We start from the raw sequence: 22,425 nt of genomic DNA, 5'->3' as shown, positions 1-22,425 counted from the left end.
GCTGGACTCAATGATCTTGTCTTTTCAACATAAACTGTTCTGATTCTATGATTCTCTGTCACCATGAAGTTTTCCTGCTTAGAAATATGCCACTGCAATTGGTATCCTGCTGTATTCTTGGTATAGCAGCAGCATATGTAAGCATAGAGTTGGTACTGGTAACCTTTAATTAAGATTAAATAATGAAAAAGGAAGCAACTTTACATAACTGATGGCTTTCTCCCTATTTCATAAATACAGAGATAAAACAAAGAAAGCAATTTTGCTTGATGTGATGTCAGCTTTAATGCAACCTTTCTGATTAACAGAATTAGACAGCAATTAAATAGTGATCAAATCAGTCTTTATTGATTCATTATTTATAGGAAACTTCCTGGAAATATAAGTGTTGGATCTTTTCATTGACAATTTACCACAAGACAAAGCTAACAGCAAAAAGTGACAGGCTTTATTGCATGATTATTGATGTACGCAGCAGAGCGAGAGAACATTCGGACACAAGCCCTTAAAAAAAGGGTACTGTAATTTTGTTCAACCAAAATTCATATTTAACAAAAAAATATGTTTTTCTGCAAAAATCTTATGCTGCCACATGCAAACCCTTGTTACTTCAATACATCCTGTTTGGGCACTTTTAAGTTTTTCCAACGTCTCAAAATAACTTTGTATTTTTCACTTTCAGTTTTGTCAGATAATTTTTTTAAGACTACCCGCATAACTACAGCAGCTCCTGTTTCTTTATCTTCACCTATTATGAGATCCAGTGTGTCACCAAGTTTCACCTGGAAACAGAAAGAGAAGATGAGTGATTATAAACATTCCCTGAGGAAAACAAATCCTCACAATCTTCCTTTCTTTCCACTTAATATTCTTATCTCGCAGGAGAGAAGGAAGGCAGCCAATAGGCAGACCTATTATAGATCCTCCAGCGATGAACTTCTAGGAAAGCCGTGGCAATACGCAATTACATGTCTCATGACCTTCCCTGCCAAGAGCTTCACCCTCCGTGTTATACAACCAACACCTAACTCTGTGAAAAAGGTTTTATGTATGTCTTTTTTCCCCGAAATGTGCTTCCCACCAATCTTTTTCTATTAACACAGACACAAAACAGCAAAATGCAAGTTCTTCCTCATGCCTTTAAAACAGTTTAAAATGTTTCAAAGAACAGAGTGCTCAGCAACTGCCTGTGCTCCTCTCAAAGGTCACAGAAGCAATACACCTCTCATAAACCAGCCTTAACTCTATGGGATCAGGAATCAAAACTTCTCATCCTATTGCCTTTTGATGACAGTAGCCACCACCAAGGATCACCTTTACATGAAGAAAGGGTTGGTAGAAGTATATGTCTGGTGACCCTTCTGGTTCTCTCCTAACTGTGGTCCTGTGTGCTCTATTGCAGGTACAACAACCTTCCCTCAGCCACCCCAGTTTCAATCCCTTTCTATCATCAAACTTCCTCTTTTTCTTTAATCATGTGCCTGCTCCACCAATATCTCAGATTTAATCATTCCTACTCCATCAAACCGCGCATAGTGATATCATCACTTCCTTCAGCAACTTAAAATGTTCCATCCTTGCTGCCTTCTCCTGACTTTCAGCCTTAGATTTGATTCTCCAACCACACAAGTTTCCTGTCTGCCTTAGGGAATAATGTTTTACCCAGGGAACCATGGTCACACCATCCCCCCCAGGTGGAAGTGCTGTTAGCAATGCTGTGCATTCACCTTTGCAGAGTGATCTAGAGGGAGAAGATCATGCCGTAGCTATTTTCTTGTACTATGTTTAAAAAAATTAAATTTAAAAAAGTCTTACAGTTCTACTTTTCTTCCATAATTTTTCTCCATTCAGCCTGAGTTCATTATTGTAGAATGCATCTTCTACTTTACTGAAGAAAAACAAGGTTTTATTGCAGTTACAGTGTGCAGCAAACCAAATGCAATTGTTTCTTTGCAGAAACACAACACCACCATTCATGGGCAAAGCACATTTCTACACCTCTAATTTGTGTGTAAAGGACACTCACTTAAGGTCAGGACAGACTTGAACTGGAAGTAAAGAAAAGGCCTTTCACAGATATTAAATGAAATAGTAGCATACAGTTGCTCTGTGCCAGAAAAGCTATTTTCAGAGATCTGTCTCCTGAATATCCAATAAATAATATCCCCTTTCCTGCATCAGCCAGTTTAATAATTTGTCAGTGATCAAGTTATACCAATATTCTGTTCTAACAACATAGTGGTACCAGACTTCTGCAGGTTGCATTAGATCACTGTGATACATTTATAGACTGCACATTTACCTGGTGGACCTGTGAAACTTGTACCTACCATCCCCTATTTCTCCATTCTTTAAACAGTGTGTTATTTTACTCCCTCAATCTCAAATTAGGCCTTTTCGTATTACACAGTACAATATTTTGCATTTTCTTTATTTTAAACAAATAGGATGTGATACAAAATGCCTCCTCAGCAATCTTAGAAATACTGCAGAAAGGGAAAAGCAAAATCAGGCTATTTCAGGGGAGGTAGGGTGAAATAATCAGGAATGTCCATACATCCAAAATAAATATTTGGAGAATCAAAAAAGCTACACCAAAAAAAGCCCCACAGATACTAAGTTATTCCAGCAATAAAAGGTTATCAAAAGTCAGATTTTAGATGCATGACATCTTTCTCACTAGCAAGTTGTTTCTTCTGTACTTACTTTCTTGCCATGTCTAGGCCAGCTTTCAAGATCACATCATATCGAAGAGACTGCACTACTTTTTCAAGATCCTTGTAATCTTTTACTATGTTGGGGTCATTTTCAAATTCATCTTCCAAATTACTTTCATCTTCATCCTCTTCTTCCTCCTCTTCTTGTACACTTTGTCTGCTCCTTTTAGAACTTTTGCTGCTTTTGTTCCTCAGAGAAAGTACTGAGATATACTCTGGAGAGAGTCTTAATGCACTGAGTCTGACTGGGGAAAAACTGAAACATCTTCTGTAGTTTACTGTGCTTGCTTGACAGCTACAGAATAAGCTTCTCCTCCAAGTGGGATACAGTTTATTTGAGGGGAATTTCTCCCACAGTCCGAACCAGACATTTAGTTTTCTGAAAGTGTTGATGGGGAGTCTGAAGCCAGTCATAGCATAACCTAAAATAAAACAAACATTCATACCTAAAAATGTGTAACTATTTTGATGGATTGGAAGGATTTCCCCACATATGGCGTAACAGTTACTACAAAAAGATGAGTATTCAGTTCCCCATACAGTGATGCATCACCTGAAAGCACAAGGCTTTGGGTGGCTTTATGATCCGACTTTCTCATACACTGGTCAATGCCACAAAGAGCTAAGACACCAGATGAGAAACAAATGCAGAAATGCCCAGCAGAATACTCTGTTTGTAATTCCTTTTCTGGTGTTCAGCATTAACTGTGCAAACACATTTGTGGCGCTTTCCTCCCTACATCTGAAATACAATTCACAAAATACACAGAAACGCCGCTATCTGTGTCATAAAAAGCACAAGGAGATCTCTATTTATCATCAGTCATTGTCAATACAAGCAAGCTGCCGAGCACTGCAAGCAAGCAAATCCAGAAAACCCGAAAGCTGCTTAACCTCCGTTTCTGCTTGGACCACAACACTCCTGCGTGGCAAAACGCTGCACAACGTCCCCCCCTGTTTCTTCAGATGGGAACTGGCGCCGTGGTAGTCCTCGGCAGAAATAACACGGCTCTATGTACCGCAACAGGCGTGACACCAGGAGTGACACTGGCAACAGCAGGCTCATATGAAAGCTCCCCGGTGCTGCTGCTCCTCTCTCTAACCGGGGACAAGTAGGTGGAAACACCCCCAAAACACTCCAGGTGTCGTTCAACGCTCTCAGAAACAGATTTACAGCCCCTATTCGTTGGGTGCTGCGCTGGCTTTTACTGTGATCTTATATCCACGGAAACACGTGTTTCCTTACAAGACTCGTCTGGTTTCCCCGCACCCAAGTGACCCCTGCCGAAATATGAAATGAGGCGGTATTTGTGGCTGAGAAAAAAAGCCCTCAATGAGAGCAATTAGTGGCCAAATAAAAATAACCACACCTCCTCCGGCTTTCTTTTTGTATCTACATATGCGAACTTAAAATATATGACATATACTTTGAATTGTAGGGCGGTATCGCAGAAGACATAGGCCCCTCCTCAGTTCGGGGGCAAATTCCAACAGTTATTTGAACATGCAAACAAATATTACAGCTTCTTTTTAGCGCTCGACCTTAGTTTGCTCCGCGCAGGCCAGCGGGTACAAGCGGGCCAGGAGGCCGCGAGCCCGCCCGGCACAGCAAGCGCGCCCCCTCCGCCTCGCTGGAACCTCGGGCGGGCAGAGCCTCGCCCGGCACCCCCGCCCCGGCCCGGCCCCTGACCCGCCGGCGGGGCGCTCGGTGGCGGCGGGACCGGGCGGCCCCGCCTTCCCTGGCGGCTGCCCCGGGAGGCCGCAGGGGCCCGGCCGCCGCCGCGACCCGGCCCCGCGACCTCGGAGCCGCGGCGCGCCCGCCCCGGCCCCGGCCCCGGCCCCGGCCCCGGCGGAGGGCGGCCCGCGGGGCGCGGCGTTACCTGGGTGCCGCGGGCGCCTCGGGCCCGGGCCGCGCTGCCGTCACCGCGCCGCCGCTCGCCCGCCGGAGGCGGAGCCGGAGCCGCCGCAGTCCCGGCTCGGCGCCCTCTTCCGGGGCCGGGGCTCGGCGGACCCGCTCCGCGCCCCGGGGCGGGACGGGCAGGGCGGGCGGCGCGGGGGCCGCTCGTTCTCCGCCCCGTGCCCGCCGGTCTGCGAGCCGAGGCGCCTCTCCCAGAATCACGGAATGGGCAAGGTTGGAAGGCGCCACAGTGGGTCATCTGGTCCAACCTCCCTGCTCGAGCAGGGTCATCCTAGAGCACAGGGCACAGGATTGTGTCCAGACAGTTGTTGAGTGTTTCCAGTGAAGGAGACTCCACGAGCTCTCTGGGCAGCCTATTCCAGTGCTCGGTTACCCGAGCAGTAAAGAACTTCTTCATGTGCCGGTGAAACTTCCTGTGCATCATTTTCTGTCTGCTGCCTCGTGTCCTAATAGTTGGCACCACCGAGAAAAACCTGGCTCCATCCTCTTGGCATCCTCTCTCTAGATATTTGAGGCTGCCTCTCCCCTTTAGCACACACACTGTGCCCGTCGGTTTGGGAGCAGAGGCTGGAGGAAGCTGGGAGAGAGACAGGAGGGCAGCAGGCTGAAGCGGGTATCCTGCCAATCCCTCCTCAGCACACCGGGAGGTTCCACGGGAAGAGCCCTCTGTGCCTGGGCCAACCTCTGCCCTGCACTCTGCTAGAGGACTGGTCCAGCCACTGGTGGTCTCCTGCTCCACTGAGATGTGCTGGAGCGGTTTCCCATTATAACTTTCCCAGCTTTCCAGGGAAGTTTTTTTTTTCTGTATTTTCAGCCCCTCATGCTCTGACCACATTCCCAAAGCAAAAAAAAACCATGAAAATCTCTCACTGGGGAAATCACTCCAGCAGATGCACAAGTTTTCCAGCCACGGATTGATTTGAAGGGCTTGGCCACCATGAAAATCTAATCCAAACACTTCTGTGGCCTACATTTCCCCTTATCTTTCTTACTTTTCTTCACATTGCATCTCCCTCTTTTACTCTGAGTCTCATTTACTGGAGGTAATTCATAATTCCTTTTCTGTGGAGCTCAAAAACTAGGAGAAGTCCATCCCCTCTTCTGCCTTCTCCCAGATTTCTCTATGGTGTGCACCAGTCTCTTGGTGCTCTGATTTCTCGGTGTTTAGGGAAATCTCTGTAGCCATACAGAGCAGGCACAGAATGCAACCAGATTGGTAGCATCTTGCTCTCATGTAAGTGGCTGCACAAGGTTAAGGGTAATTTTGGCAGATGGAAAAGCTCCTCAGCTTTAAAGTTCTGCTTTAAAATGCTGGCCACCTCACCTGACAGACCAGTCATCCCTTGGAAAAATACTGGCAAATCTGAAAAGTGATATAACTGCAGAACTACTGCTGGACAGCAGCTGTGCAATTAGCATGGGCATTATAAGTGTTTGCTTAATTTGACACCTATATAAACTTTGTCATAAAATGTTTGAATGGAAGGTTTTTGTGTCAGGGATATTTGGAAATGGAGCAATTCACAGGCAAACCTATTTCCCCTCCTTAGAAACTTCACTGGGAAGAAATCTCTGAACCCCTTTGTGTCTTTATGCATTTTGAATGTTCCTGTGAAAAGTTCTGTGAGATTCTGACCAATTTCAGTTGAGACTATAGCCTCTTACTTTTTTAGCACTTTCCCCCTATATATTATAAATTATACATACATACTTACTGAGGGGGAAAAATGAACAGTAAGAGTACCTTTCTTGTATTCATAGTGGCACATAGTGAGTCAAAACAGAAAAAAATGCCAAGAGCAGCATGGATTCCCGTAGCAGAAATGCTACCTTCTTCAAGGAGGAAAAGATCCCTCAGCCAAAACCCAACAAAAACCACCCCAAGCCTGTCTTTCCCTACACCCCAGTCTCTTCAAATCTTTTGGAATTTGATTTGTCTCATGGAGGATTAAAGTAATGATCTAACGTTGCTGAGAGTGAGGTTAACTTACTCTTAGTAAACGAAAATATAAGTATTAGTGCCTTTCTGTGTCGTTCAGGTATTACACATCCTTATTACACCTTCATATTGAACAGCAAGGTAAAGAGTGTGGCTGAAGTCACCCCATCTTTTATATTTTAAAATATGATGATACTGTTGCATCTCATAGAAGCAGAAATTTATCAGATGCAGAGGAAATGCGACATAGTTGTCATGAACAGCATCACGAATCCGATTTATCTCATCATTTCGCAACCCCAAACAGAGACATCACCTCTGTCACACTTGCTTAATTTCCTAGTCCAGCTATGAGGGCAACAGTTCCAGTTGTACTAGTTGGAAGGTACATCATGTTATTATTACATCTCAGTCATGAAAGCAGATGCTTATCAAAGTTTTTTGGGATTCCCCCCCCTACCCCCCGGATTCATTCAGCCCTGGACTGTAGAGGAACTTCAATCTCTCTCAGGTCTTCTTGTCAGACTCCCTCCATGCCACAGAGTTGAAGGGTCATGAAAGGGAACCCCCAGCCTGGGGCAGTATGTGCCTTTTTTAATAAAAAACAATGCAAAAAATTAAGTTAAGAATGATTAATCCTACTTTATGTATACATGGAACTGTAATTACAACCAAAATGTTCCGAGGGGGTAAAGACTTCAGTGTAATTTTTCTCAGTCTACCGTTAGATGGCAGTGAAAAGCTCCTCTCAAAGCTGTCACGGGCTCAGGCTTCCCGCACAGCAGGCTTTGCTCAAGCACACATCAGTCATAACTATCTCAAAGCAGAATCTTCTTTAAGCTGCTTTCAGATGACTTTTTTTTTTTTTTTTTTTTTTTTTTAATATAAAACCTCAGCAACATACAGTCAAAAGTTTCAGTTTCGGTAAGAAGCAGTGATCATTCATCTCTGGCAGATTTATGGTGGTCTATTTTTTTTTTTTTTTTAATTAGTCTGACCAATATGTGTTCTTGCCATGGCTATTCTCATAGAATTGATTTTTTTTTTTTCCAGTGGAGTCGTCTCCTCTCTAGGAAGGGTTATTCCTTTCTGGTATGATTTTCATTTTATGTATTTCACTATACTCCCTATGCCATTCACTCACAAGGAGATTAGTCTTTTAGGTTTGATAGCTCAGAGAGGAAAATTCTCAGTATCTTTTGACCTGTATGTTTGAATCTGTAACTGGGAATTCCCTCCCCACTGCCTAGGGTTTTTTGTTACCTTTGTTTCCCTGCAATGTCAGTCAAGTGACAGCACTGGATCTGCTGACACTCATTGCATCTCAAAGTAAAGAGCCCCATGCTGCCATTTGAGTGTTGTGAGTAGCTCTGACTAACATTCTGCAATGCACATCTCACCAGATTACTTGCCTCTGCAGATTTAGCTCCAGCACTGCATTGTTGAGACCACACGCTTTTTAAGTTACAGTGCTTATTTCAAGGTGAGAAGGTGACTGGACAGTGTTCTATGCATATTTATGCTGCCTGGCCAAACAGAGTGTTCCCTCTTTAAGCATCCACCTTTGAGCATCACCTTTAAGTTTGTCCATATTCATTTGAATAATGAGCTTCCTGACTGCTAATTCACCTCTTCCAATGTCACACCTATTGTAGCTGCTTAGATGTTCTTTTTTCTTAGTCCATAGCCTAGAGACAATTCCTTGAGCTGGTTACTTGCATTCAATCTGTGACCAAATAATCCTATAATCTCTTTCTCTAAGGCCCCTCTCTGAAAAATTACCTTTCATACAGCAGAATCTCCCTTTCTAGCTCTTCCAGTGCTGCCTTTTCAGCTGACATGCTGCTCTAAACTTCCCTTTCTCACACATTTGTCCATATAATCTACTGTGCTGTCTTTTACTATAAAACATTGTGTTTATTCTCTTTAGAATACCTTTAGTGTAGTCAGCTCCTATCCCAGTACACTGAAACTTCTGTTTCTCTCTGCTTACCAACTTTTTGTGTTGCCACTTCATCTCTTGTGGTAACAACTGCATTATGAACTTCTGTCCATTTTTTTTCCTGCAGACACATTGGCATCCTGCACAGAGAATCCCTTTCCAGAAGTGAGCAAGGTTTCACAAAGCACCTTTACTTGCAGTTTACTTATTCCTTGAAAACACATCTTAGACATTAAAGATGGGTAAGTAGGGGAGTAGGGGAAGGTGGATGAGTTTCAGGTATTGTTTTGTATTTCTTTAAGTGACGGAGATACAGCCACTTGTTAATATAGCATTCTCTCTTTTTTTCCCCATCCTTTTCACTACCTGACTAATTCTGCTTTTGTCTTCCTATTATCTTTTAAAGTAGGAAGCCACAATGAGCCACAATAAGAAAGAAGATGGATGTGGATAGTACAGATTGCTCTGACTAGCACTGAAGAAGTGATGTGACGCTGCTCCATCAGTCAGAGCATGGTAAACCACCTAAACCAGAAATACATTGCTGCCTGCCAGTGAAAACTGGTGTTACATCAGTGGTTGAGCAAATGGGAGGAAAACAGTGAGTAACTTCCTACAGCTAGTCTAGTATTAAATCCAGCTGCATCAAGATTAAAAGCTCTGCAGTTTCACTGCTAATTCTTTAATTTCCCAGTTTGGTGAGAGCTTTGCAATGAGATTTGTTTTGTTGTTTCACCCTCACTTTCTTGTTTACTAATTGTCTAAAACACAATAATTTTTTGGTAGGAAAAGTTATTGTGCTGTTTCCTAAGAAAGGATTTGAGACTTTAATTCATTCTGTAGTGAACGTGTGTTCAGGTCCTGCTGGTGTTGGTTGCTGCTCTAGGATTTATCTAGCTACACTAACAGTGGGTGGCAAATGCAATAAAAACCAAAACCAATCAATTAAGCATTCATTATTTGAACCTTATTTATTAGCCATAAAACAACATAGTCTGTGAGCAAATGTTAAGTAGTTTGAATTATTTGTTTACTTCTGTGTTTCCTCTGTATCCTCCTCAGATTAATGTCTTTAGTTACTAGAAAATAATGTTCTCTTTTCTAATTGATAGCAACTAATTCAAGATATGCACATGCAAGTTTAGCATTACTAATTTCCAGTGGGGAAATTTCACTTGTTCCTCCATCTGTGAATAATTAAAGTTTCCTTAAAACAAGCAAACTAAAAGCCCCAAACAAAACCAAATCAACAATATTTTGTGTCAGGTTTGTTTTTAAAAGCAGAAAAAAGGATGAGCAAAGTACTTCAGCTTCCAGTGTGACTCGGGGACCAAATTTTCTTTATTAGCATCTGTAAACAGAAAAAGTTATCTGTTTCAATGCACCTTTGAGATACACACACACACACAAATACACACACGCACACATAAAGAAATAATAAAGGTGCAATAAGGAGGGATTGGATGTCAGAATAATATTACTTGGTGTCAAGGCTGTCCCACCCTTTCACAATGCCCAGCTCCAGAGGTGTAAAAGATGCGCAAATCACATAGTAGGAAGATCTGGGATGCTTTATCTCCCAGGGAAGCATGTCCTTGCAACACTAGCTGTTTCACCTCTGGGTGCTCTCATCACTGAGTGACCACTCCTTCTCTGTGCCTTGCATAATGATACCGTGTGGTAAAGAATTCACCGTTTAAAAGATACATGGAGTCTTAACACTCCTAGTGATACATGATACATGTTTCCTTCCAGCAGTTTGTCTTTTCAAATCCTAGACTACTCCCTCTTTTTATTATGAAATGGGAAGAAGAGCTGATCTACTTTACACACTTTTTAATCCTATCTGTTCTTATTTTGGTTTATAATATTGTATCTTCCCATACTACTTTAGATCTTCCCATTTATCAGATTTCTCCATGGTTCATTCTCATTACTTTGTTATCTCTGCCTGTCCTCTACTCAAACTAGAAATTACCCAGAAAAGATTATAAAAGAATAACCCTTTCAGGACGCCATGCAGTAGTAGTCATGACTAGTAATTAATTCTGAACCTAGGTACTCCATAAGACAGCTCTCTTTTCATACAGACTATCTTCTTGATAACTGTGGGTAAAAATCTGCCCTGTTAACTGGCAAGGAGAAGGCAGTAAATAAAACCAAAAAAAAAAAAACCACAAAAAAAACACTAAACCACAAAACCAAGGAAACAATAGCAAACAAACAAACAAACAAACAGCCGAATAAAAGATCCAAATTGCAAGGTACAAATGTTCTACATTTTTCAAAAGAAGATAAAGACTTCCACTGCTATCAGAAAAAAAACCCAAAAACTTCTCATGCAGGGCTGAAAACATAGGCCTTGTAAAGTGTCAGGGATAAAAGAAATTCCAGCAGTCATAAACTAATGATGATGATTCAAAAGACTAATAAGGATGCAGAGATTTTCAGTGTATATATTTTCATTTGTTTGGAAGGAAGCATGGCAAAGTAGCAGTATAGTATGAGGATAACTAACTTTTTATCCCCAGGTAAGAAAGGTAATGTGGAATATCAAATCCAGTGGAAGAAATCACAGCTAGTGATCAAGATAATGGTAAGAACAACTTGGCTGCAATAATTGCAATTACTAATAAGTCTTATCATAGAAGGAAAATTCAGGGAGATGGGAAAACTGCTAACATTGCACTATTGCTCAAGAACTGGAGTGAAACAATCTCAAAACTGCACCAAACCACAAACAAAACAAAACAGTTGGGAAAATTTGTTCTTTCTAAGCTGCATCAATGGAGTTGTTGTATGCTGAAGTCTTATCTTGAGTAGAGTAGAGTGTGCTGCTTTGGAAAAGATGATCTGATTAAGACAGATTTGAGAGAATACAAAGCAAAGTGACAAAAAAAGCATTAAAATCCTGTGAAGAGAGCTTGAAGGAATTGAATCTGTTCCTCAAACTACAGGAAAATATAGTGGCAAATGTCAGAGTGAATCATCTATACTCTTTTAGAAGTCAGTGAAGAGATGTCAGCATCTCCAGGAAGTGATTAATCTATTTCAGATGTCTGTGTTGAAATGAGATTAATTACGTCATAGAAGCACTTGTTTCCTTTCATCATCCATCAAGGGTTTCCAGGGAGACTCACTTAGTTGTAGATGGTTTCTGTCATGCAACCCTTCCTTCTCTCAGTGAAAAGTGTCTGATATGTTTTCAACCAGTAAACACTTTGTTACAAATCTGGTCATCATTATTATCTGTGCACTTCACTATGCAATGCAATAAATTGTTGCAATGCAATGCAAACTTGAAGCAAAGAAGACTTAGGAGAAATATTATGCAAAGATAGTTTGGCAAACAGAAGGCCTATGGGCTGTGGAATACCCTTCACTGGTTGTTTTTTTGGTTTTTTTTTTTTTTGTTTGGTTTTTTTTTTTTTTTTTTTTTTTTCTGAGTATAATGTTTAAACTTTCCTCAAATCAGAAGATGGCATAAATTACCTTTGGTAATTTTTACTTCTTCATGTCTATAGACTTGTTATCTGACATTATGCTTCATGAGTGAAGGAAAGCTCAGTCTTGGTTTTGTCCTATTCCAAGTAGCATGATCCCAAACAATTCCTGGCCATGGTTCAGGGCTTGGCTCAGGCCAGGGCCAGCTATGTACCAATAGGCAGTTTAGACTTAGCCTCCATTTTCTGGAGACTGGGATAGTTTAATAGCGTGGACAGGGTTAGACATGTCAGTTGGCCTGAAGGCCAAAGAACAGGCTCTGCTACCATTTAATTTGTTTGTATTGATGTCACACAAGAGTTTGTTTGACTTAGGGAGAATTGTGTGCTTTCAAGCAGATCTGAAGCCACACCTAATTGTGTAGGCTGACACTATCCCTTGAAGTCAAAAGATCCACAGACATTAAAGCAGCAACATTTCTTCTTGACACTGTTTCTGGAATCACAATTTCCCTTCCATTCAAACTTCCAGGCTTATGATTCCAGGTCTGGAAATCATGGTTTTGCTTATTTCCATACGTATACCTCTAATTAACCAGCCCAATACCTTTGTCTCAGATCAACACAGAAGGAAAACAGTGTAGCTGCTGGAATCCTGGCTTTGCATCATGGCAGCAAGGCCCATGTTTGAAGACACATGTAGCTTAATCTAATCAACATTTATTACCAATGAATGGAGATTTACATTACCACCATTCATGCCTTCCATTAAAAGCTTTACTAATAAAAATTTAATGTGGACTGGAAGAGGAAATGCAATCCTCAGTATATATTCCAAGTGTCTTATCCAAGTCACATGCCAAACAGCTATGTCCAGTTGTCTAAAATCAGTTTCAACCAGTCCCATCAGTATTTCAGTCTTGTTCTGCAATGGTAGTGAAGATACAACACTAAGGAAGGTTGCTTCAAAATATCTGGCAATTTTTGATTATATGGCTGGAGCTGCTGCAACACAGGTCCTTTCCACTAAACAAGCAGCAAGAGAAGGGCCAGCCTAACTAATTAAATATTAGGAAATCGTAGAAAATTGTAGGAAATATTAGGAAATATTGACCTGTGTGTTTCTCAAGGCATAACCACATGCTAAAAATGGATATCAAGGAAACATATCACCAGATGATGTCAGCTAAGATCATCATATGTGGGCTAGTTGATGAACATGGCAAAAATGGGTTTCTCCAAATCTGTCTTTTGAAAAAAACATGAGTTTCTAATACATAAATACACAAGTTCATAGGGGGAATTAACTAAAAAAATGCATAATATGACTCAAGTGAGTACTGAGAGCTGCAGTAGCCTGAGCTTGAAATGAATGAAGACACTGAGAGGACCCACAAGGTGTAGTAAGTTCTGATATATAAGTAGTAAGTTCTAGTCTATGCACAACCAAGGAGAGTGAAGAGCTGGCTGCGGGAGCACAGGATCCAGTGATTCTCACTGGCAATTGATGCTCCTAAAATATTTTAGATGGATCAAGATTAGCATCTAACAGGTAAGAGTAAATTAATGGTTAAATCAAAATTATTTCTCATTAATTCCACTTAATGTCTACACTTATTTTGGTAAAGCTTTTTATTTAAATGTAATGTATTTGAATAAATTACTTATGTGTCTTGTAGACTTCTCTGCCTCCTTTTATAGACAACTGTTGGGGTTTTCTGCCAGTCATTTTAGCTGATCTTGTTTTCCAATTCATTATGCAAAGCAGCACAAGTTTTGCTTCTGCTCACTGAACTGAAAGCTATGTCTATTGCGAAGTTCAATCAACTTAAAAGTCACTGGTGGAATATACACATGAACTTATATTTAACTCAAAAGATCAAGGTCATTTTCTCCCTGCTCTTTGCTAGCCTTTCTAAGCAAATACTATGTATTTAACTGGGAGGTGCTGACCTATGGATAAAAACTAAAGGAAGAGGAACAATGGGGATTCAACAATATTTAACACTGTATCTCAGCATGATGAGAACTCTAAGAGCACACTGCTATCAAAGGGTGTTTGGTTGAGGGAGTGCATTGTCTTTTCCGAAAGAAAAATATCTGAAGTTCCTTTTGGCCACCAGATAGCAGTACTTCACTTCGTATGGTTCTCAGCTCACAGCATTCCTTGCCTTGTCGAAAAATCCATATATTGGATCCTGGACTCTTGCTCAGATATATCTTTTGCAGACTTCATGATAGACTTCAGCTGCAAAAAAAAGATTTTGGAATTAGTAATGCAGATGATTTGTGTATTCAGGAGGAATCAATATTGCAGCTTTCCTGAATGGGGAAAGTTGGTTGTATAAATCTAATGGAGTGTTAGGCATTATATTTTCTAATGACAAAAGTTTCAATGATAATCTTGGGCTTAAAATATTTTTAGCATTTCTACCTTGCTGACAGTACATTTCCTTATTTATATTAGTATTTCAGGAATATTTCAAAAAGGCTTTTTTTTGGCCTCCAAACATAAACTTTACAGAGTTTTACTATTTCTGTAATTTCTGATTTCTGCCAAATGTTCTTAAACCTCAGTGGTTTTCTTTATTTTAAATAGAGGAACAGACTTTACAATATTTTTAGCAAAAAAAAAAAAGATACCCTTATTTTCACTGAAACTTATTAAAACACCAGAAGTGCAATACACTGAATAATAATAATAATAATAATAATAATAATAATAATAAAAATAATAGTCAGTGGTATCATGCTGTATTTGTTCATGTCACCTTACAAGAACTGTGCATCATCCTCTTTTTTTACAGACCTCAGGCAAGATGCCCAAGTAGAGAGAATGGGAAAGGCCATCTGACTGTTATTCTCTCATTCTCATCTGTCCTGGTGTTGACATTTAAGTGTCTCAGCTGCTGCTTCAACCACCAACAGCCAGTTATGATCCCTACATGTTCATGCAACAGCTGTATCACTTCCTTTTCTCCCAAACAAGATGGGAGAGATAATAATGGCAACCATCTCTGTCAGATTTACACTAGAATATTCTTAGCTTTAGCTATTGTAGAGCCCTAACTAGATTCCCTTCATTTTCATCTCCTCCAGAGAATCTGGTGTCAGAATCATGTGAGCCCTGACTTTATTGCTGTGATTCACATGACTTCTCTCACAGGGAATTTCACTTTTCTGTAGTGTTAGGCTTATCTACTGAATGGAAAGGTGACCTTCCCCACCATTTGTGAGTCATTTAACTCTGACAACCAAAACTAACTGGCAAGGCAAAGTAGTGATAGAAATGTTTTCAGCTTTGTCACTCCTCTGTCATTTTAAATCCTCCACAGTTCTCTTTTTTCTCTCCTTATATCTCCATAATCATGAAAACCCATCTTCTGGCATCCAGCTTTCAGCAGACAACCAGTGAATATTCAGAGACACAAGACCATCGATTTGTTGACTGTTTCCATAGTTACTCTATTGACAGACTATGTCTCTTATAGTTAAGGGCTGGACTATGACTATGATCAGAATGAAGTGTTGCTTCAGAAGTGCTTCAGACTTAGCATAGCTCTCAAAAGCTCTTTTGTCCTGGTGTAGAATATGGACTGATATCTTGGGTGGTACAGCTTACAAAATGTCTTTATTTCTGAAAAAATAAAATAACTATAGCATTGTTGGGCATTCTGAAGGAATTAATGGAAGACTTAGTTTGGAATGAAATATTATTGCCCAACAGAAGTCCCAGCACCTGGTTCTACAGGGAGGTTCTATAATGCATCTCTGCACACTTCCTGTGCTTTTGGACTGAGTTCTAGCCATGCCCTTGGAAGCTCTCCAAAACCAGTGCAGCCCCTGAACGTGGCCAGTGAGTTATGTAGTGCTGGACGTGGGTATCTCCTCACACTTTGTTCTGAGATAATCACAAATCTATCCAATTTTAAAACCTGTTGATTTGTCAGAGCCAACAGAGAATCTTGCTCCTCTTTTAAATAGAAATAACTGCTTTGTGACAATAGGATCAGCACCAGTGTCTCTTTTTTGTGGTTTATAAAGTGGACACAGACTATTTTTGTTCAGTTGTCCATACACTGAGACATCAGAAAGGTTGTGTCAGGGCCTCACCAAATCAATTTTCAGTCAGCCAAGGGGGGAGATACAATATAAGTACAGCATTTACTGTGCCAGAAGGTAGAACCTCACCTACACAGAGGCTACAGCTGGAAGAACTTTGTGTTCCACTTGTTACATAGGTTTCTTTAAAGAATAATGGTAATAATAAAATATTTAGATCCAAAGAGTGCTTGAAATTGCAACCTGTGGTCTGAAGCCTGAGCACTAATGGTAAGGCAGCTTCAAATAAGATGGGATCTTAATTCCCCAGCTTTTTTTCCACTGCTCCCGCCATTTAGAAATATTTACAGCTGCTTTTACCTTTCCTTCTCTCATTCTTTTTTTTTTTTTTTTTTTTTTTAATGGAAAAAGCATGGTGTTTTTATAAACATAAGCGTTTCTCTGGAGTAACTGCAGCTCAAGCGCCACAGCCCTGTGCCAGTCCCTCCATACCGGAACACGACGCCGACACTAGAGAGGGGCCAGCGCCTGTAAGAGCCCAAGGGGGCAAGCAGAGCTCCCGGGCCTGTGGGAGAGGGGCCGGCAGGACCCGAGCGCGCCCCGGCCCCGCGGGGCAGCCCGGGCAGGGGGAGCGGAGCCCGCAGCGGCGCAGGACGAGGGGGGGCCGGGACCTGCGGGGCCCCGGCGGGCCCGGAGGGCGGGAGCAGAGGTGTGGGGCGGCGGAGGGAAGGCGGCGGCGGGGCGTCACGGGAGCCCGCGCTGCTATAAAAGGGCCGGGTGCGGCGGAGCGGTGCATCCCTCTCGCCCGCAGCCACAGCGGCAGGAGCAGCACCGGCATCGCGGCGGGACAGCATCAGATGGGCATGGGGACGGCGCTGGCGGCGCGGCTCGGCTTGGGGCTCCTGCTCCTTGCCCTCCTCCTTCCCACGCAGGTGAGCCCCGGAGCGGCTCGGCGCTTGCCCTCCGCCGGTCCCAGGGCGAGACGCTGGAGCGGCCGCGCCGAGACCCTCCCCGCCGCGGCGGCCGCCTCGGGAGGGGCGGGTTTCTCCCGAGAGGAGCTCCCGCTCGTGTGCGCCATCCCGGAGCCCGCCGCGGCGCCCCGCGGGCGGCCGTGGGTGGCGGGCGGCTCCTCCGCCCCGGGGCGGCGGCGGCGGGCGAGAGGAACCAGCCCGGGCAGCCCCGGCTGCGGACGGGGCGGGGATGGGCGCGGACGGGCGGCGGGGCGAGCCCAGATCCCTGGGACGGCGGTGGCGGTGCCGTGGATTACCCCGGTCAAATCAGAAAGGATGAAGTTGGAGTTGGCCGCCTTTTTTTGCCCCGTGAGATCCTCGAGGGAAAGCCGTGGAACGGCGGTGTGAGCGGCAGCTGAGCGTTCATTCGCCCGCTGATTAGAGGGAGAACGATCCCTGAAACTCGAGAGAGCTCTGGGAAGGCACAAATTTTGCAGCGGGACCCGGGTCTAATCCTCCCCCCCAAGGAAGTTGCGGGTTTTTGGTTCTGGTGCTGGGCTCGGCTCTCGGCAGGAGTGGGAGGTTTAGGGGCTGGAAGCAAAGGCGCCAGCCTCTGGCTGCTGCGCTGGCCGAGCCTTGCCCTTGGCGCAAAGGTAATGGATGCAGGAGCGATCCGCTTCTCTTTAAGCGGCCAAGCCGAGCGGGACTCGCAGGCTCCGTATCGGTGTGTTGTTCCTAGAGACCACCTCTTCAAAAGGGTGCATAGCACACTATCAGAAAAATAAACAGCAACGGCATTGCTGGATCGTGTTCCCTCCTCCTCTCCTCTTTGTTTGCAAGGAAGGGCATTATCCCTTCTCCTTTGTGCTCAGTGGAGTCTTACCCTTGGCAGTGATTGAGAGAAGGATCGGACCCTTTGGGTTACCGGTATTTATCACATTCTCGTTGAGAAAACCTCTGGGGTCCCATCTACTGTGATGCTGGGGAATTTGGACATAAGCCCATTCTCTTCCACCAAAAAAAAAAAAAAAAAAAAAAAAAAAAAAAAAAAAAAAATTGAGCAACTAGTTTTTTTTTTTGTTGTTGTTTTTTTGTTTTTTTTTTTTTTGTTTAAAACCAAGAAAACTTAAAATATACATAGCCAAAAGTGGAATGATGGTGGAGTCTTTGTATGAAGACTGAAAAATCCCAGGGCAGGCTGGTACTTGCCTTGTAGGTTATTAACTCAGCAATTCTCTATTGATCACTTTCAGACCGGTTTTAACAGAAACTTCAACACAGCAATTTTTATCCTGCAGTCCTAAATTGCTTCCAGCACGGTGCCGATTGCCAAAAATGCTAAATACCAGAAGCTTTACACCATTCTTACGTTTTTCTATTGTATGCTTTTTTTTTTTTTTAGTAGGAAATACCAAAAGAAAGTGCTTATGCAATTTTCTAATTAATTTAACATTGACTTCATTGCTTCAGTATTGAGGGATTGATTTTTTTTTTCCCCTGCTAATCTATTTTCTCAGCAGCACTAGAAACATGAGAAAATAAGGACACCTTTTGTGGACAGAATTACTTATTAAACTAACCTCTTTAAAAAATATGGATTTAATTGAATTAAGTCTAAGTGTTTACCAGAATGCTCTGGTAGAATACAAGTTTGCTGTCATGGAGTTGAAGCCAAGCTTTCTGTATTATGCTCATTTTTGGGGATGAGAAAATGTGATTCTTGCTGTTGTTTTTCATCCTCGTGTTTCACATGCTTTTTTCCACAGAAATAAAAATATTTTAGGTTATCTTTGAAAATTTTCCTGTGCATATGTAGGAAATAACTTGATAGTGAGTTGCACAGAGTGCAAGTTTTTGTTCTGTCCCTATAACGAAGAGTTATGAGGGGAAAAGGGTGTTTTTTTATTTCGCTTTCTCTCAGCATTTTTAAAATTTGCTAATATATGGTGTTTTCACTGCACTTCTTTTTTGTGTCTTCAAGAATGTCAATAGGTTGTGATTTAATCAGTAGGGTTTCATTGTTCTAAGTTCTGCAGTTCAGTGCTACCATACCAAGATAAGAGAGGCTGAACTATTAAATCCACTCACATTAAGCCCCACCATTGCTTCAAAGGAAGCCACAAACCAGCCCCAGAAACAGTATCAATAGATTCTTGACCGTTGTTTCCTCATATTTTTGTTTGTGGCTTAGTCTGCACACGTAGACTGCAATACACACAGTTGTTTGAAAGTCTTTCTTATCCTAAGATTTGCCTTTACATAGCTCTACATTTGCACTTTTTTTTTCCCCTGAGGTTTTTTGAAACCTATGTGTCTTCTAATTTAGGAAAGGATTAAAGGATTTTCATCAAGTAATAGTTATGTAAATACATTTAGGAAAATATTAGATTTATTTCTTTAACAAATCCTACACGTGCAAGTCCAAATGTCTTTGTCCGTCGCTGCACAATGAAAGGCGTGAGCACTTGTATATGTCATTTGAGTGCTGTGGCTGAGGGGGGCTACACAGTGTTTGTTGCTACTACTATGTATTCTGATTGTTAAAAAGAGACAATATAACCCTTTTGTTACTTCCCCTTCTTTCCTCATTCTAGATCTACTGTGGAACAAGTAACAATGGAACAAGTCCAACACCTTCAAACAGTTCTTCAGCAAGTTCCACTTCTCTGTCAGCTGTCACAAATTCAGTGAACAATACCACCACTCACGGACATGGAAATTCTCTTCACTCAACCACAAGCCTTTTTTTCATTCTCTCCGTTTCTCTTCTGTATTTTTGCTGTTAAGAGACTCTGGCATGGAAATGGCTACCACTCCCCACCCCGTTTCCTGAACCGCCTGAGATGACTAGATCTCCAACCCAGCATGAGAAGAAATCAATCCGAACTCCAGATCAAACCAGCTTGGTTCCACTCCATACTCAAATTATTACCAGTCTGACCTAGAGAAACACTCAATATTCTGACTTTCAAAGCTGACCAGTGTGAAAAGATCAGCTTCAGCAAGGAGGTAAAATTATGAGCTCTTTCACCAAATGAGTTGGAATCTGAAAAACAAGATGGAAACAAAAAGAGACAGTACTGACAAACCAAATTTAAAGCTGAGAAGAAATAGAGTATCTTATAATAAGGATGGATAATAACACTCCATGAAGAAAAAAGGCTAGAGAGTTTATTTACCATTTAGAATAAGGACTTCAAGAGGTTTTTTTTTGTTTTGTTTAAATTCAAAAACATCAACAGGCTCATAGAATCCCTAGAAAACACAGAAAAGCTCAAATAATTCTATTTCTTGCACAGCCTGTATGGTTATAACTTATGGGTATTAGGATGTATGAAAAATAAACAACATCAGTGAAAAGGGTTTCTTCTAGATTTCATTTATATTAATTTGTTACAAGGCTAAAATAGAATAACAAAATTTTTTGCAAGAATCCTCTTATTTAACCCCTGATTCCTAACCAAATGGTTAGCCGGGCAGGGCTAGTTTTGAATTAGCTAAAACCCCACCAGTTTTCATAAGAGTAGAATTATTTATGGTGGGAATTTGAATTTGACATTTTATTTAAATTGTCTGTATATTAAACCATATGTGCCAGAGAAAGGAGGTGTGGAAACATTAGAAGAAGTACCAGGAGCTTTTTGTAAATGAAATTCAGAAAGAGCAAACAAGCTAAAAGTCAATGGATATATGTCTCCTATTTCCTTTATTTCTCCTCCCAAGTTGTATAAGTTTTTTGCTCCTGGAACTTTCCTTAATTATGAAGGATTTATGAAATCTTATGAGTAATGTTATAGTGTTGCTTCTTTTTTTTTTTTTTTTCTTTTTTTTGGCACAAGGTGAATAACTTACTGTTTTTTGAAGAGTTTTAATTGTGATAGTCTACTTTAAACCTGGGCTAATATCTGTGGTGGGGAGAAGGAATGGGGAGAGGAGAGCAAACCGCCAAAAAAAAAAAAAAGAAATTAAATGAACAGGTGTTTGGAATATGAAGACTGGAGTCTTAATTTAATCACTGAATTTAAAAATTACCTTGTAAATACTACTTTTTAATTTTTTTTTCTGAATCAAAATTGCTACTCTTGCACAGATTGTTTCTGTATCATCCAACACTTTAGAAAATATTATCTGGTACTTGATCTTAGCAAGCTTTGTTGAGGAGGTTCAACTACCTTGATGATGATATCTTGTCAGAAAAAAATTAACTATGTTGATATGATCACATGTGAATGTACATGATCATACCACTGTCTGTAGGTATTTATCTCAGTATAAGATCATGTCAAACATGAGTGGCTCTCTAATTTTTTTTAATACACATCTGTCTTTCAGTTATATTACCACCAATTCACAGTATCATATATTAATAGTAAGCTAACACAAATTCATGTCAGTAAGCGTACATGGACATTTCCTTATGCTTATCATTTGTATCCAGTAAAGTGTTAATGACTGTATTTTGTGTTTGTGTAATAATGCTTTGATTTAGTAGCTACTGATTTTCATTGAAAAAACCTGTAAATAAAACAGTGGACAGGCAATGCATTCTACATGCACTTCCAGACACTTCTACAAAAACTTGTACCTTGCCTGTGTTAAGTGAATGAACTGTTAAGCAAGATGGTATATGTGATTAAAAACCTCAAGGTCTAGAAATGCTGAAGTGTAATTAATTTTATTTCTCTGGAAGGTTTTGTGCCACTGGGAGTCTGGATTTCGCTTTGAAACCAGAGAGCGAGATTTGGTTAGCATCTTTAATAACTGTACTAAGTTTTCCATGCTTATTGCAGCCTTTTCCCTTTCAAAGTATGAATATGTTTTCATGTTAGACAAACAGTGCTAAGACAGTTTTCTTTATTTCTTTTGGTGGCAATGAGCAGTTTTCCTTATGATGGCTAAAGCTGTTTCTCAGCTTTTGGTTATCAAGCAATGTGAATTAACTGCTTAAGGTTTCTGCCTCCCACAGACTACACTAATACTGTAGGTATATCCCAATAATACCAGTTGAACCATGCTTGATGAAGGACAGAGACTGGAAGAGGTAGGAATTTATGCAAAAATTGCTTTAACGCAAAAATTAACCGGATGAGCATTCAGTAACAAACAGTTGCAGTTTGTGATGTTCCAAAACTGCGTCTGTGTTGTTTTCCAGGTATGTTCCTTTCTAACACCCTTTAAAGGCCCAAGGTTGTTCTCTGTGGTTATCTTCACTCCCTACACGTGGAGAAACACATTTACAAGTTCCTAAGCACTTAGGCATGCTTAGGCTGCATTTGTCAGTGGGAAAGAGGCCCCTGGAGAGGCGTCCCAAGGCTGCCGAGGGAATGTGGCGTGGCAAGCCTTTGCTTCTGTTCCTTTGCTTTTCCAGTAGGCTGAGCAAACCAAGGAGCACGATAAGTTTATCAAAGCTGGCTGTTTAACTAAATCTTAGGACGTGCAGGGAGTATCAAAGCA

General features: G+C 41.5%; 2 protein-coding genes across 2 annotated transcripts; one reads left to right on the top strand and one right to left on the bottom strand.

Annotated features, from left to right (window-relative positions):
• Window positions 1–326: 326 nt before the first annotated feature.
• MTRES1 (mitochondrial transcription rescue factor 1) lies at window positions 327–4,745 on the bottom strand. The gene is made up of 4 exons (XM_068184185.1): window positions 4,598–4,745; window positions 2,707–3,139; window positions 1,816–1,888; window positions 327–782 (listed from the first exon to the last, which is right to left on the bottom strand). The coding sequence occupies exons 2-4, from the start codon at window positions 3,129–3,131 to the stop codon at window positions 606–608; spliced, it is 675 nt and encodes a 224-aa protein (XP_068040286.1). The 5' UTR covers window positions 3,132–3,139; window positions 4,598–4,745; the 3' UTR covers window positions 327–605.
• A 12,065-nt stretch (window positions 4,746–16,810) lies between these two features.
• CD24 (CD24 molecule) lies at window positions 16,811–21,627 on the top strand. The gene is made up of 2 exons (XM_068184184.1): window positions 16,811–16,976; window positions 19,595–21,627. The coding sequence occupies exons 1-2, from the start codon at window positions 16,879–16,881 to the stop codon at window positions 19,755–19,757; spliced, it is 261 nt and encodes an 86-aa protein (XP_068040285.1). The 5' UTR covers window positions 16,811–16,878; the 3' UTR covers window positions 19,758–21,627.
• The last annotated feature ends 798 nt before the right edge of the window (window positions 21,628–22,425 follow it).

The sequence above is a fragment of the Anomalospiza imberbis genome, chromosome 3, assembly GCF_031753505.1.
Source record: "Anomalospiza imberbis isolate Cuckoo-Finch-1a 21T00152 chromosome 3, ASM3175350v1, whole genome shotgun sequence".
Lineage (NCBI taxonomy): Eukaryota > Metazoa > Chordata > Aves > Passeriformes > Viduidae > Anomalospiza > Anomalospiza imberbis.
Note: the sequence above shows the minus strand (reverse complement) of the source record. Positions and strands in the feature narration are given on the sequence as shown.